This window comes from Ailuropoda melanoleuca, chromosome 13, assembly GCF_002007445.2.
Source record: "Ailuropoda melanoleuca isolate Jingjing chromosome 13, ASM200744v2, whole genome shotgun sequence".
Taxonomy (NCBI): Eukaryota; Metazoa; Chordata; class Mammalia; order Carnivora; family Ursidae; genus Ailuropoda; species Ailuropoda melanoleuca.
In genome coordinates this window covers 27,718,545-27,735,298 of record NC_048230.1, presented here as the reverse complement: position 1 = coordinate 27,735,298, position 16,754 = coordinate 27,718,545, and the positions used below count along the sequence as shown (strand labels likewise).

The window sequence follows — 16,754 nt, the reverse complement described above, 5'->3', positions numbered from 1 at the left end:
CAGTGCCAGTTCTTATAAGTGAAATTTGATTGGTTTTCTTACCTGTGTGACATTTAAGGTTAGAAACTAATGCAAAGATGTAAAAAAAAGAAACCCGATATTTTCAACAAAGTAATTTATTTTTTCCTGAGAGACTAAATTCAGTAGAATATTTGTTTTCATAACATCCAACATGTCTTATGTCAAACTTAACCACTTTCTATGCAGTGAGTGTGGTGGGGTGATCTATTTTATTTGACTACCCTCAATGTAATTCATTTGGGTAGTTCTAAAACATATCAGTGATCAAAATGTTTCTCCCTACAGTTACTCCTGCATTCTCAATCAGTTTCTTCCACACATCATCTAAAGAAAATTTATGTGGTGTGATTACACTCTTTAATACCAAGATTTCTAAAACTAGGAAAAACACCAACATTTAAAACATCAGTGTTTCTAGTCAAGGATAGTTCAATTAAATTTCATCAGTACATTATATTATAATTAACTCATGCTAGAAATGTTAAAACCCAAGATCTTCTGAGTCACATAATACCAACATTTCATATTAATGAATAAATTACTCGGGTTTCATACAAAGATATTAGGTGATGAGAAACAGAAAAAGCCAAGCTTTCAAGAGCTCTTTTAAAAAAATACAGAAGCAAACTAATGAACACAACTACACAAAATATACACTAACCAATTGCAAACTAAACTAAAGATTAACTTAAAAAAATACATTTTAGAACTTCGTGATACCCTCATAAAATGCCGCAAACTAAGGGTATTAAAACAATAGTCATTATTTTAGTTACTCTGCATCAAGTCTAAAAGATCCAGATAAAGGAAATGTTTTGGTTTTGATTCAATTTAAATACTTTAAAATTGGATATATGTAATAATTGATAGTATAATTAAATTTTAAAGAATATACACAAATGATTTGAACAGGTTTTATATTCAGTAACTTGCATGGTTTTTACACTAGCACTTTTATCACTAATTTAGGAGAATCAGATGCATTTCCCTCCATATACTTAGGCACTAAGATTTCAAATTTATAAATATGGTAGTATTTTAAATATTAAATTTTTACATGAATATTGGGTTCATCCTTGTTTTCCTTTGTTTCCTAGGTATTATCCAGTTTTGTAAGGAAAACACTTTCACAATCAAAACTTGTCTTGGTTACTAGACTGTAGCCATAATTGGGTTACAGTCACTTAGATTCATTATTTGGAATTATACTTACTAAGGCAGACCTAAATGAAACTTATCTTCTAGAACAATTTCACATTTGCATTTACCTGCACTGCAGAATGATGTAAGCAATATTTTAGCTGTTAGGAAATATTTAATTTACTTAAACTTGTTATTTTTGGCTACTCGGAACTCCTAGAGTAGTCCACTTTTCCTTTGAGTTCACTTTAAACTATATCTGATTCATTCCAGATAGATTTTTAAATAGAAGTTAGACTTCATTAAGGTATTAACTTTAAATCTGAAAGAAAATTAATGTATTGAAATTTTCAAGTTTAACAAGTTCATTAAAATTTTTTAGCATGTCTTGATACACTTACTTATCAGCTTTTTATTCTTCTTTCTGCTGGCATTTCCTTAATGTTTGTTTGCTTCACCTCTCTGGTTCATTGGATTGCTATTATTTATGTTTTCATGGACTTTATCTTCACAGTTTACTATATCTTGTAAAGCCTTTTCCACATCTGTTTGGCCAGCTGTACTGGCTGTTTTTGGCAAGGTCATCTGCAGTGCACACCACAGGGTAGTGCGCGCTTTCCGAGTAGCCACACACATCTCTTTAATTGCTGAAGCAAGGGCAAAAACATCTGTAAAAAAACCAGTCAGGGTCAGTTCATATTAGATACCTTTTATATATTCCTTAACTCTTAAAAAGCCCAATGTTGTGCTATTAAGTGATCAAACATTATTTTTATAAAAGAAGGATGGCTATTGACTGAGTGGACCAAAAATATTTGACTTAATACTTAAAATTGTTGATACTGTATTTCTGACTTGTAGGACAATGGCTATGCTTTGGGTAGAACACAGACTTTGACAGAGTTATAATTACATGGGTAAAATTAACAAAATTTATCAAAGTACTTTTGGAGTAAATTATTTGGGCATCATTTACCAATTTATTCTTTAGCTAAGTGTAAATTTTAGAAATCCAACCTTTTAACCTCAGAATCTGATTTTAACAACATTCAAATTATCTCATTGCCTTATCAAAAGAATATGCATTAACACTTATACCTCTGTCATCTTGGCATCTAGGAACTCCTTGCCTTTGCCGATTTGAAGCATTAACAATTTCATCCTTTCTACGTGACTGTACAATGTGAATGGATTCCAAGAGTCTATCAAGAGCAGTAGAGATATTGGCATGAAGAGGAGAGCTTCGAAGACGTTCCATTTTGCCTAGTAGAGTCACAACCTGAGGGAAACATTTTAAATTTTGATGAGGCATGTAACCATACTACCCTGTCTTTTAAGTAAGAACAAGTCTTCAATGAAGCAGAATAGAGATGAGGGCAATAATATTCATCTAATAAGTAACTGAATGCCTACTGTGTCCTGATACCATGCTGGGGGAAACAAAGATGTAAAGTCAGTCTTTTGTGCCTACTTGTTTCAGTATTCAGTTACTGGGAATAAGCAACAGTTAAAAAAATCGAACATTCAAACATTTCCATGTCAATGACAGTAAGTGCAAATTTAAGATCTAAGATTGTTTTTGACAAATAAGAGAACAGCCTGCAAATAGAACATTTTTAGGAGGTACTGTAATCTAAAGGAAAAAAAAACTAAAAAGGAGAAATCCTAGATTGATTAATCCTGACCTCGGCAAGTCCTTTCTGGGCTTCCCAATATTCTCCTTTTGGAAATCAGAAATATTCAGATCATACTGACTAGTGGTAATTTTAAGGAATCCCTAATCCAGCATATCAGTAAGAGGAGTATATTTTCTAATTGTATACACCTAACGTCTCAAATTCTAAACTTGAAAGGTATATAAGGAAAGAGAACTTTTTCAACAATCAGGATTTGAACATCAAGTAAATACAGTAATTGCCTTTGGGAGCTAAATGTTTTAAAATTCACATTAGAACTTGGTGTTCAGTGATTGGAGAGAGTAGAAAAATATCTCTCAATTAAGAAGCTAACAGCAACTGAATGAATGCCTCTAACCTCACACTCATAACAAGTTTCTTTGGAGTCCATTTCAGGTCCATGGAGAAAACACAAGTATATAGGTATTAAATGTGAACTAATTATGTATTTTTAAAATAAGAATCATTTTGAATGGTAAGTGTAAAGAAAGAAATTTGCATAGGTGATTTTTAATAAGCTTTTAAAAGTTTTTTTTCAGAACTGTATAAAACCAGCAAACTAGAAAGTAGTACATGTAAAAATATTTTTGCCCTTTGTGATCATCGGTCTAATGTTGCTAAATATAGATAAAACAATTTTTACAACATAACCTAAATTAATATGAAGCGTAAGTGAATCTGGAAAAAGTTAATTCTATTAAGACTGCAGTCCTTTGATATATTGCCTAGACATGTATTACTGAGAAAAAGGAATTTTTTAAAAAAAATTTCATTTATTTATTTGACAGAGAGAGAGAAAGCCAGCGACAGAGGGAACACAAGCAGGGGGAGTGGGAGAGGAAGAAGCAGGCTCCCAGCGGAGGAGCCTGATGTGGGGCTCAATCCCAGAACGCTGAGATCACGCCCTGAGCCAAAGGCAGACACTTAACGACTGAGCCACCCAGGCGCCCCAAGAAAAAGGAATTTTAACCTGGAATAGTTTTAAGAGAAAATAATGAAAGATTGAACTTTTTTTTTTCTTTAAGTTTTTATTAACATAACATTTGGCTGTAACCCATGTTGGTATCCGACTATACCACTGATAAATCCATTGTACAAATTTACAAATTTGATAAAAGAATTTCAACTGACCAGCTGAAAGCTAGGTAAAATCAATCTTTTTCCACTGAAGTAGTTCATATCTATATTTTAAAGACAGCAAGGTACAAGAAACTGATGTTCAATAAAATAACACTCTGCTATGTTGATTTTTCTAATTCCTAAAATGGCTTTTATTCAATCACAGAAGCAAGCTATCTTTACTGCATGTTTTTTTCCCAGGAATCTTTTTTTTTTTTTTAAGTTTATTTTTTTAAAAGTAATCTCTACACCCAACATGGGGCTTGAACCCACAACTCTGAGATGAAGAGTCAAATGCTCCTCTGGGGTGCCTGGGTGGCTCAGTGGTTAAGCGTCTGCCTTCGGCTCAGGGTGTGATCCCAGGGTGCTGGGATTGAGCCCCTCATAGGGCTCCCTGCTCTGCTGGAACCTGCTTCTTCCTCTCCCACTCCCCCTGCTTGTGTTCCCTCTCTTGCTGGCTGTCTCTCTGTCAAATAAATAAATCTTACCAAAAAAAAAAAAAAAAAGATTCAAACACTTCTCCGACTGAGCCAGCCAGCGCCCCTCCCAGGAATCTTTTATTATATTTTATTCGGAAAGCAGTAGAAGTTTTTAAGAGAGTAAGGTCCAAAAAGAGAAATTTCACCCTGCTCTATTAAATTCTAGAAAATTTTGAAATTACAAAGGATATAACAGGAATAATAATCATTTGTTAAATTACAAGATGACCTAACATCAGGATTCTTTATATTTGAAGTGATATACTAATTTTCTAAAACAATACTATTTTATAAAATTATGCATAGCTATGTTCTTCAGTATTTTTTCAGTTTATCAATATTTAATACATTGCTGGATATACTTAATGTTTGTTGAATACCTCAAGAGAGCAGGGTTAAGAAAATGAAATACAGTAATTACCTGTTAATTTACCATTTTGTATAATGCAAGCACAGCTTGCTCATCAAGCTAGAAAACAAATATTTGTGTCTAAGAAATGGGGCTTTCTTTATAAATAATATTCAAAATTATTTTTGCTTTAAGATTCTATTGAGGATTAGCTCTATGTTACTTTGGTTTTTTTTGGTTTTTTTCTTTTTTAAGATTTTATTTATTAGAGAGGGAGAGAAGAGAGCATAAGCAGGGGGAGAGGCTGAAGCAGGCTCCCCACAGAGCAGGGAGCCCAACTCGGGGCTCGATCCCAGGACCCCCGAGCCCAGGACCCTGGGATCATGACCCGAGTGGAAGGCAGACGCTTAACCGACTGAACTACCCAGGTGCCCCTTAATTTAAATTTCTTAAAGACGAACAATTTAAGTTACTAAACCTACTTTTAAAATGATAAAGGGCCGGGGGAGGTGGGGCACCTTGGTGGCTCAGTCGTTAAGCGTCTGCCTTCAGCTCGGGTTATGATCCCAAGGTCCTGGGATTGAGCCCCGTGTTGGGCTCCTTGCTCAGTGGGAAGCCTGCTTCTCCCTCTTCCTCTGCCCCTCACCCCACTTGTGTTCTCTGTCAAATAAATAAATAAAATCTTAAAAAATATATAAATAAGGGGCGCCTGGGTGGCACAGCGGTTAAGCGTCTGCCTTCGGCTCAGGGCGTGATCCCGGCGTTATGGGATCGAGCCCTACATCAGGCTCCTCTGCTATGAGCCTGCTTCTTCCTCTCCCACTCCCCCTGCTTGTGTTCCCTCTCTCGCTGGCTGTCTCTATCTCTGTCGAATAAATAAAAATAAAATCTTTAAAAAAATATATATATATATATAAATAAAATAAAATGATTAAGGGGGTGCTATTTCCCCTTCCCTAAATATTAATCATAGTTCTAGGACCAAACATGGAAAAGAATATATTTCAGAGAGTATGCATAAATGTGATTTAAAAATTCTTCAGAACTCCGACTTGTTTTAAAATTTAATCAAACAATTAAAAAAATCCATTATTGGGTGTTTTTACAGCTTACTCTGGCTTGTTCCCGAAGTTCATCCACAATTAAGCGATCAACTCGAGATGGGTTGGAGGTCAGCCTTGGAATTGGAGTGTTGTTAGTACTGGATACTTTTTTTCCTGGGTAATTCTTGGCCAGGGCCAATTCAGTCTGTAAAAAATTATATAACTTTTAGATGGCGAATTTTCTAAATATGATTCAATACTGAATAACATTTCTCCTAGGCCTAAGAAATATATTAAAAATCACTCCTTTAAAATGGTTTCAGTTTCAAAAGGCAACAAATACAAACCACAATGCCGCCATATTTTTCTATCATATTTAATGCACAGAAAATACCTGAAAGCTCCAACAGTTTAATAATTAAAAGAACTTTTTTTAAAAAAAGGATTTTATTTTTAAGTAGTCTCTATACCCAGTGTGGGGCTCAAACTCACAACCCCCTGATCAAAAGTTGCACACTCTTCCAACTGAGCCAGCCAGTCACCCCAAAAGAAGTAAACTTTTAACCCATTAAGGAAAAAGTCTACTTCACAGGCAAAATAAACTTTACATAAATAATGATTTTTTTTAAGCTTCAAGCTTCAATTATCTAATTAATTCCTTATAGTCATGGACTTAAATACTATACATTATAGAAGAATTCAGCTTAGAAATAAGGCAAGTACTCTTAAACTACTCTAACAAACAATGAAGATAGGCAAAGGGAACATCCTGAATTACTCCTAAATCGATAGCTTTGTGTTACCTTTTTTCTCTCCTTTTCTAATGCTCTCCATTGTTCATAGCACTGTTCTAGTCGAATATGAAGTTCACTGGCTGGTCCACTATGGGTTTTAATTGGTCTTTGAAATCCAAAAGTTGGCACGAAACCAGAAAAGGAATTACCACCATACATCATATCATTAAAATAAGGGTATAAATGGCTTAAGTCATCATAAGAAAACAAATCATAAGAATCCAACAGTGGAACAACTGAATGGCCAAACCAGTGAGTGGATCTTAGGGGAAACCCATTTGAACCAAGTGGTTGAAAACTCTGATTATGCCTTAAATCTCCCATCATATAATTATTAGAAAAGCATGACGTCTGTGTGCGATTCACACGGCTATTAATATTGTTGTCTCCACTTCCCTGTCTGTGGCTGTTAAAACGACCCTGTGACTCCAACAGATCTTGATATATATTTTGCAATAAGACATCTAAATGCTTTGGACCTTCCTCAGGATCATAATGTCCACTCTGAGGCTTAGCTTGAAAATTATGTTTGTTTACATTTTCAATGATCCCATACTGCTGAGCTGAATAGTTATCACAAAATCCATTTGGTTGCTTTATTTTTTTATCAGTAACTGATTCAAAGAGATTTTCTTCTCCAGTCTTTGTCCGTCCTTCCATGTGATTGACAGATTGAATTCTTTCTGCACCATTGTAACTGAAATCAAAACTAGAAAATGCTGAAGGGTTTTCTTGGCAATACTTCTGAAATAAACTATTTGGCGTTAAATTCGTGGATGACAGTTGGGGGAAATCTGAAGAATGGTTAGAACCTTTTGAAGCTACACTTAAGTGACTATTTAATTTCATCGAGTTACCTTGATTCCGATAAGGAATAGGAATGTTATTTTTTGTTTGGACATTCATCCAAGTTGGTCTGTTTAAGTTGATACCTCCTGAAGATGTTGCTGAGTTTGATAATAAATTCATGGATTTAAAATACTCAGAATTTGGGGGGTCAGGTTTAGTAAACTGTTGTTTTTCTGCGACATTAGCAAAATCATTATTAGCTGGACAAGCTGTGTGAGGTTTTAATCCAAATTCTGATTTTAAGCCAAAATCAGCAGTGAATGCTGCTTCCTTTGCAAACTGCTTTTCTGTCAGATGTGGTGTGGTTTTTGGAAATGTGAAATTCTGCTGGTCAGGTATTGTCTCCTCCATTTTTTTCTGATATGCTGGTTTAAGTTGAAATAACTTTGTGTAGGTGTCTGCTTCTACAGTTGGTGTTTCAGGTGTGCCATTGGCTAATTTTTTACTATCTTGGACACTAAAATTCAAACACTTGTTAAGCTTAGCCTTATTAGGATGAACATATTCTGGGTATCTACAATAATCTGCATTTTCATTGTATCTATTAAATTGAGAAAGAAACATCTCTGTCCCTTTCTGCTGTAATGGTGCTTCAAGACCTTTTGCACATATTTTCTCTCTTCCATAAGGGTAAGTATCAACTCCTGATTCTTTCATGATGTCAGACAGACCAGTTTGTGATGTAAAACAGTTTTTGATAAATGGATAATCTTGGAATGTTGTCTTAGCTGTATCATTTGTCTGGATATTGTAACAGTTAGAATGATCACTTCGTGAGGGGTACATCCATTGTTCTTCAAGGTCTAAACCAGTAAATCCATGATAAAGTTCATCTGTTTTTTGTTGGGGTGTTAGATTACTATTATGCAGGTATTGCTTTTCCACTGCTGACACAGATTCACCACTATAAAAAGCTTGCTGAGCGATGGCTGTATCTATTGGCCTTTTGGTTTCTGTTAAGAGGTCATGGTGATCTGCAAATCTGCTTGTGTTCATTGGCCAAACTGACTTTAAATTGGAGGAGCAGGTCCTAGAACAAGTAAATATATTTAATTACAACTTAGGTTTTAAATGACTATTTCCTTAGTGGAGAAGGTAGGACAGGTTTTCAAAACATTTATATCACCTCACTGCCCCATTATCTATCTAATCCTTTCTAATTTTGCCTTATAAACTACTATTACAACCAAATAATTTTCTATCGCTTGAAATGTGTCACATGCTACATAAATATGCATTTTAATCTTAATATGTCTACAGTATACTTTCCCAAGAGGCATTAACTAAGGCCCAAGGCTGGTGACTGCATGATCTTGCATGAACTATTTATCTATAGTAAGCAGAAAACAAGATAAGTTTTTTCTTTAATTAGGTTATTACATAATACAAAGATGTTGTTGACTGCAATTTTTTAAATGAAAAAGATGTACTTTGCTGAAACTATTACTGAAATTAAAATATTTTAATTGGTTACATGTGTGCTGCATATTTCCCTATCTATGAAATAGGGCATTTGGGTAATATGGCTTCCACACTCCAAAAAACGAAGTGTATTTAAAAAATTTTTACCATATGAATAAAGTCCATACATATTTCTGCATAGCAGTAATGATAGTTTTATTCTTTGGGATATATCTATAAAAGCTCTTTGGAATTTATACCCTTTAAGCCAAACTTTAGCTCATAAACTCGAGGGAAATAGCTCTGAATTATGCAAGAATAATTTTCCAAATGAAAGTTCTTAATAGCAAATTAAACTCTAGTTTGAAACTTCCAATTGTATGGCAAGTACCTCAGCAAAATCAAGTCTGCTAGATACAAATATGTGAATTAAGATGTCTATTGTCAGATGATCCTTTATTAAGTAAAAATAAAAGCTAATAAATATAGTAGTCTAGTATATATGAATTTAAAAACTTACTATATACCATATGGCTTATATAATATACTAACCCCTCAGCAAAATATGGCTGTGACTTATCTGGTTCTTCCAAAATATTAGACACAAGTCCATATAAGTCTGTTTCACTGCCATAGTCATTTCTTTCCGTTTGAATCCTAAAAATAAATGAATATCACATGTAAATTCTTTTCCTCATACTGAAATACAATATATTGATTTCTATTTCCAGACTTATACCATTATTTTTCTATAAAATATTTGGATTGGATTTATACCATCATTTCAAATAAAGAGGGAACAGGAACTCAAGAATATTTTCCACTTTAGCATAGTACCTATGCTACGTAAGTGTTTCTCCTTCATTTCAAATCCCATGTCTAGTTCACAATGTATGCTTAACTCTTATTTCTCCAAAACACATGCTAGTCATTTTAGGTTCCAAGATACAAATCTCTGACCTATGATGTTTTAGACAGGCTTGGCACCATGGCTACTTCTAAAAGAATATCTGGTCCCATTATACATTATTCCATCAACACTTGCTCAGTTTCTTCATTTGTGATTTGAAAACCATATGAACCTGCTGCTCTATTTTTATGACTCTTTAGACCAAATGTTGGGATTTAAAAAGTGAAATGTGATATGGTCATCCTACATACCACACCAATATTGCAGTTGTCCCTTAAATGTAACAGATTTGTGGGCTATCCCAAATCCTTAATAAAGTAACTGGAGCTCCATGTACCTGAAATCATACCTTGTGACTAACACCGTCTAAATAATACAAAATGTAAAAACCACAAGATCAAAAATTAGTGCCTTTTTACCTCCTATGTATTTAAAGTAATTTGTTCCTAGAAGTAATATGTTGCTTTAGGTTGTAACTTATTTTCCCATATTTTATTTCTAACATTTCATAGTATTAGGACATTTCAGAAATAAAAATACCTTATATTTGCATAACATTCAAACATTTCATTGATCTTCATTAAGCTACTGAAGAATGAGCATTTGAGATTTTTAAGAAACTTGTATTTTGCTAGTGTATATGATTTGCCAAACTGTACACTTGCTGAACAAGTGGTCTGCCTACAAGTCTAATAGTTTTTCCACTATGTTGTGTTATTTCAAAAAGATTCAATGTAAAGTTTTTTGGATAATAATATATTAGTATATATCTACAAAAAATTCAATGTAATATATACTAAACTATTAATAGTTGTTATTGGGAAGTGTTAAAGGTTAAGGTGAACTGCTTTCTTTTGTATATTTCTATAAAGTCTGATTTTTTTCAATGAACATAGATCAACTTAAAAATATTTTTGTAGGGGGCGCCTGGGTGGCACAGCAGTTAAGCGTCTGCCTTCAGCTCAGGGCGTGATCCCGGTGTTATGGGATCGAGCCCCACATCAGGCTCCTCCGCTATGAGCCTGCTTCTTCCTCTCCCACTCCCCCTGCTTGTGTTCCCTCTCTCTCTGGCTGTCTCTATCTCTGTCAAATAAATAAAATCTTAAAAAATATATATATATTTTTGTAGAAGTATTTATTAGTCTTTCTAATAAAATCACTAATTTATAGAACTTAACCAAAATTTTCGAATTTTTTTTTAAGATTTTATTTATTTATTTGACAGAGAGAGAGAGAGACAGCCAGCGAGAGAGGGAACACAAGCAGGCGGAGTGGGAGAGGAAGAAGCAGGCTCCCAGTGGAGGAGCCTGATGTGGGGCTCGATCCCAGAATGCTGGGATCACACCCTGAGCTGAAGGCAGACGCTTAACAACTGAGCCACCCAGGCACATCAAAATTTTCGAATTTTTAACATTAAAAAAAAAATTTTTTTTAAGTAATCGCTAGGGGCAACTGGGTGACGCAGTGGGTTAGGTTTCAGCTCAGGTAGTGATCTCAGGGTGGTGAAATCTAAACCCCATGATGGGGCTCAGAGCATGGAGCCAACTTAAGATTCTCTCCCTCTCCCCCTTCCCCTCCCGCTTGTGCTGTCTCTCTAAAATAAATAAACAAATAAATCTTTTTTTAAAAAGTTATCTCTACACCCAACATGAGGCTTGAACTCACAACCCTGAGATCAAGAGTCGCATGCTCTACCAATTAAGCCACTTCAAAATTTTATTAATTAAAAAATATTAAAAACTGGGGATCCTGGCTGGCTCCGTCGGTGAAGCACGTGGCTCTTGGCTCTCAGGGTCCTGAGTTTGAGCCCCACACTGGGCACAGAATTTACTTTATTTTTATTTATTTTTTTTTAAAGATTTTTTAATTTCTTTATTCGACAGAGATAGAGCCAGCGAGAGAGGGAACACAAGCAGGGGGAGTGGGAGAGGAAGAAGCAGGCTCATAGAGGAAGCCTGATGTGGGGCTCGATCCCATAACGCCGGGATCATGCCCTGAGCCGAAGGCAGACGCTTAACCGCTGTGCCACCCAGGCGCCCCACAGAATTTACTTTAAAAAAAAAAAAAAAATAAAAAAATAAATAAATAAATAAATAAACACGTAATATTTTTTAAATAATTATTTTCCAATTAAACTAAAGATGTATCAACCTCTATCAACTGCTCCCTTATATATAATTAAAATACAGGTAGGTGGTACTCCCTTAGGGTTCTCTATGCAACAGGCTCCCATACTATCCTTAACTTCCTTTTGTAAACCTCACTATACTTGTACCCAGCAAGTCATCATCATCATCATCATCATTACTGTAAGATCTATAAAGGTAGGGATAATATTTGCCATGTTAATTCTAGTATACCCAGTAGGAGAGATCTGGCATAGAGTAGGCCTTTATTAATAATGGAATAGAAAAATAACTAAAAGTATCTTATATTTGATGAAATCCTGTTTGTTGTATACCTGTGAAGGAAATAATTACTGAAAGTTTTGAACTGGATGAAAAAAATAGATCAAAAATTATAACTCATTTATATAAGTTATCCTTAGAAAGAGGAATTTAAGATTTACTCACTAAGGGTTGCCTCTAATGAATAGAAAAAGTCATGAGCTAAAAATTATTTACACATAACTGCCCAGTTTAGGGTTTCTAAAAGTTTAATAAACATAGAATTATAATGCCATGACATTAAAATGCTCATATAGGGAACAAAGAGCTGAAAAATCTGATTTATTAATTTACCTGTTCTTTACATTGATCTGAGAATTAGAAGGCTGTTTAATATCATCTCCATAAGTAGACCATGGTGCATAGAAAAGTGAAGAATCTACAGAACTTGAATATTCTGCTGAAGAAGAAAGTGGAGTATAGGTCTGCCTTAGGTCAACACTGTCTTCACTCTGAAATTTTAAAGGCATGTTTGCATATCAGACACATCAAAATTACACTTACTACAGAATATTAGTGAAATAATAAATTAGAGGAAATAACACATGTGTAAGAGCTGGAAGACTTAAAATCTAGACTTAGCCACTTAAGCTTGTTTTCTACTAGGAGTTGGGGAATTTTTTCTGTAAAGGGACAGGTAATAAATATTTTAGGGTTTTCTAGCTGTTAAGGTTTCTGTTGAAACTCCTCAGCTCTGCTATTCTAGCACCAAAGCACAGACAATATGTAAAGGGCATAGCTGTGTTCCAATAAGATTTTATTTACGCAATCAGGCACTCAGCGGATCTGATCTGTACTTGTTGCTTATCCCTGGTATGAAATACCTACAAATACCGCACTTTTAACTCTTCTGAACAGATGAGCCTTGTGTGGACACTAGCAGTGTTATTTTCAAGAAATCATTTACAAAATTTAGTTAATTCCCCCAATCTGGGAAAAAAGTGAATGTCATTTATTTATATAGAATTTTCAAAGAAATTAAACATAACATTCCTTCAACCTTGTGACATGAGTACTCTATTTTAAAAAAAGGGAAACTGAGGCTGCAGATTACTGAGCTGATAGGTGACAAAACTAAATCCAAACTCAAGGCCTTTCTCCTATTGTAGGACCTTTTAAATAATATCTTCAATTTTCAGCCTAGTTTCTATTTCCAAGAGATATTATAAAAATGACATGATACATAAAATTTTATGATCTCTTTAGAAATTTAAAAGCTATTACTACAATTAGAAGAAAAATATAAGCTCATTTTTCTTTTTTTGTGACTACTTCTATAATGAACTTTGAATAAACAAAGTAAAAAATTTGAATTTTAAGATTTTATTGATTTAAAATACTGGGGCGCCTGGGTAGCTCAGTCGTTAAGCGTCTGCCTTTGGCTCAGGGCGTGATCCCGGTGCTCTGGGATTGAGTCCCACATCGGGCTCCCCCGCTGGGAGCCTGCTTCTTCCTCTCCCACTCCCCCTGCTTGTGTTCCCTCTCTCGCTGGCTGTCTCTATCTCTGTCAAATAAATAAATAAAATCTTTAAGAAAAAAAAAATACTGCCTCATGGGGCACCTGGGTGGCTCAGTTGCTTAAGCGTCTGCCTTCGGCTCAGGTCATGATCCCAGGGTCCTGGGATCTAGCCCTGCATCGGACTCCTTGCTCAGCGGGGAGCCTGTTTCTCCCCCTCCTTCTGCCTGCCGTCCCCGCACCCCCGCTCCGTTTTCTCTCTCTCTGTGTCAAATAAATAAATAGAATCTTTAAAAAAAATAAAATATTGTCTCTTCCAAAGGGACTGATGTTCAGTGAAAATATTTTATTTATTTTTATTTTATTTTTTTTTTTTTTTAAGATTTTATTTATTTATTTGACAGAGATAGAGACAGCCAGCGAGAGAGGGAACACAAGCAGGGGGAGTGGGGGAGGAAGAAGCAGGCTCACAGCAGAGGAGCCTGACGTGGGGCTCGATCCCACAACGCCGGGATCACGCCCTGAGCCGAAGGCAGACGCTTAACCGCTGTGCCACCCAGGCGCCCCCAGTGAAAATATTTTAGATACATAAAATAGAATGAATTTAAAGAATAATAAAGATTAAACTTAGATGTATTTTATTCTAGAAAATGCTTCTTTAAAGAAGTCTGAAAGTATAGATTCACAATTTTTAACTCTCCAAATGAAACCTGAGATGTATTAACTATAAATATCCAGACATAGTAGAAATGGTATTTTCTCATAAATACAGAGAAAATATAATCCTGACTGAAAATATTTTCTAATTGTTTTTATACTCTTAAAATTTATATAAAGAGAGAAGACATACTTAAATTCAAGTATTCTTAAATTTTTGCTCATCATAGACATAATTAAAATACAACTCTTTAAACACATAACAGAGTTTATACTGTATCAAAAAATATGAAAATCTCTTCCAACCACCCATCTTTAAGAATTTCAAATATTTTACAACCATTTGTTTAAATTCTGGTTATGACTGCTTTTTGAAAACTACACATTATAATTGTCTTATTTATATATATCATGCTGACTATTCTGAAGCTGCAGAAGCCTAGGTACCAAAGTAATTTTGCTAAGTGTGTAGCTAAAAAATACTTTTCCAGAATTTCTTAGTTAGCAATAACTTTTACAAAGGCTTTTATCTTTAGAACCTTTCATAATTTTATTCCTTTAGTTATGAAGTTTTTATCATAGGCCCACCTTAACTTTCTTTTAGGTGTGAAACATCCAAAGTGATATAAGTTAATTGTTCATCTTTTTGAGATAGTGAGTTAAAAGAAGTATTTTCAGACTATGCAATATCAAACAAGATATACAGCATTTGAAACTAACTGTATTTTAGGAGCATTCTTTCAAGTTCGTTTTACATTTTAAAGTAAGATTTGAGGATTAGAAAAATTAACTCCTTTTATAAGATTGATTTCAATTTTGTATTCTAAGATAAAAGAAACAGCTAAAGTAACGTGGTTGATTCAAACATAATTATACTTTAAATATCTGGATCCTTTTCAGTTAAAGCATTTATGGGAATGAAATATGCAACTGCTTGGGTTGGCATATTAATCAGTCTAAATAACTGCAGAATGTATCACTTATATCCTTGCTGTAGTTAATTAATTGAAATTAAATCCAAGTAAATTTTAGGGCTGTATAAACTTTATAGAGAACAGTGGAATGCTGGTCTTGGCAGTGAAAAGACCTGTGTTCCACTTGGGGTTGTCAAAGCATGAATCAAGCTCTCTGAGCCTCAGTTTCTCAGTCTGTACACTGGATGTAATACTATACAAAGTTGTAGTGCGGATTAAATAAGATTATTTATTTTGGGATATTGTTATAATTCAAAGTATAACAATATCAACACTGATGTCCTGGTTAAATAATTTCAAATGAAAATGACTTACACTACTCTAAGCCTAATTTAATATGATTAATAAAACTAAATGTTTTAGGTGAGGTAAAAGGCAGCATGTAATCTAAGACACTGTTAAGGCCAGAAAATGAAGGAGTACAGAAAAATTTCACCTTTAAATGATCAAAAGTATGTTTGTGCTGACTTGCAATAAATGCTTGAAGGAAAAACTATTTTATGGTCTTACTAAGGAAATAGGGATTTTCTTACATTTCTGGCCTCGTTACACTGAGGACAAAATGATAACAAGAATCAATGAAAAATCTTTCTTGTTTTCAAAGCAAAATATGTATTGTGCAGACTCTACTGAAAATGTTACTGGATAAGGAAAAGAAAGAAAAGGAAGAAAGAAAGAAAATGTTACTGGCTTTCTGGTCCTAAACTTGGAGCAATTTAAATGTCTAAGTGAATGGGGTGGGGGAAACGACTTTGATTTCGGAAAAAAAAAAATCCTCGGACAAAAGATGGACCTGCGATTTGCAGCAATCATAGGAGGAAGTGGAGCCAGTCAGCATCACGTTGTTGAACACATCCGTTAGTCTACTGCTGGGGTCGGCACCGAGGTTCCAGCAGCGATTCGCACCTCCACGGAACGCTACCTTGGGCTGCACAAGACAGGGGTAGGAAGCGGGAGAGGCATCACGCAGCACAGAGCCAGGGCTGGAACGGCGGACGGCTATTGCACCGCCGCTGTTGGCGCAACGCAACTCGGAATCCACTCCGAGGACACCGATCCCAGGACCCGCGCTTCCGTCCCCGGGCTTCCCTCTCTGCCTTCGGGCCATATGCGGGCTGACCCCCAAGGCGCGGCCCTCGACGGCCCTGACGGGCCTCAGCGCCGCGGCCGCCCGACGTGAAGGAGGCGGCGGCAGCCCGGGCGTCGCGGCCACTGCAGCCGGGCCGGTCCGTCCTGTCAGCCCGCTCCGCGCCCCCCAAGCCCGGCCCGGCCGCGGCCTCCTCAGAACCGCGTCTGGGGACGCGCCCGCTCCTCTGCTGCTCCTCACCGTCGCCATCCTCCAAATCCGGCCGCCTCCCGGACCCTGACCGTCCCCACCGGTTACCTCAAGTCCCTCCCTCAGGCCTGGGGGGTGAGGTGTCTCCGCCTCTCACCTCCAT

At 35.7% G+C, this 16,754-nt stretch overlaps 1 protein-coding gene across 1 annotated transcript; it reads right to left on the bottom strand.

Moving 5' to 3' along the window:
- Positions 1 to 1,304: 1,304 nt before the first annotated feature.
- On the bottom strand, positions 1,305 to 16,754 carry MEIOC (meiosis specific with coiled-coil domain). Its single transcript, XM_034641279.1, is given in 9 exon segments — positions 1,305 to 1,829; positions 2,260 to 2,440; positions 5,898 to 6,032; positions 6,631 to 8,500; positions 9,424 to 9,528; positions 12,523 to 12,680; positions 16,109 to 16,243; positions 16,700 to 16,730; positions 16,732 to 16,754. Coding segments are annotated over 9 exon segments (2,868 nt in total). The 3' UTR covers positions 1,305 to 1,599.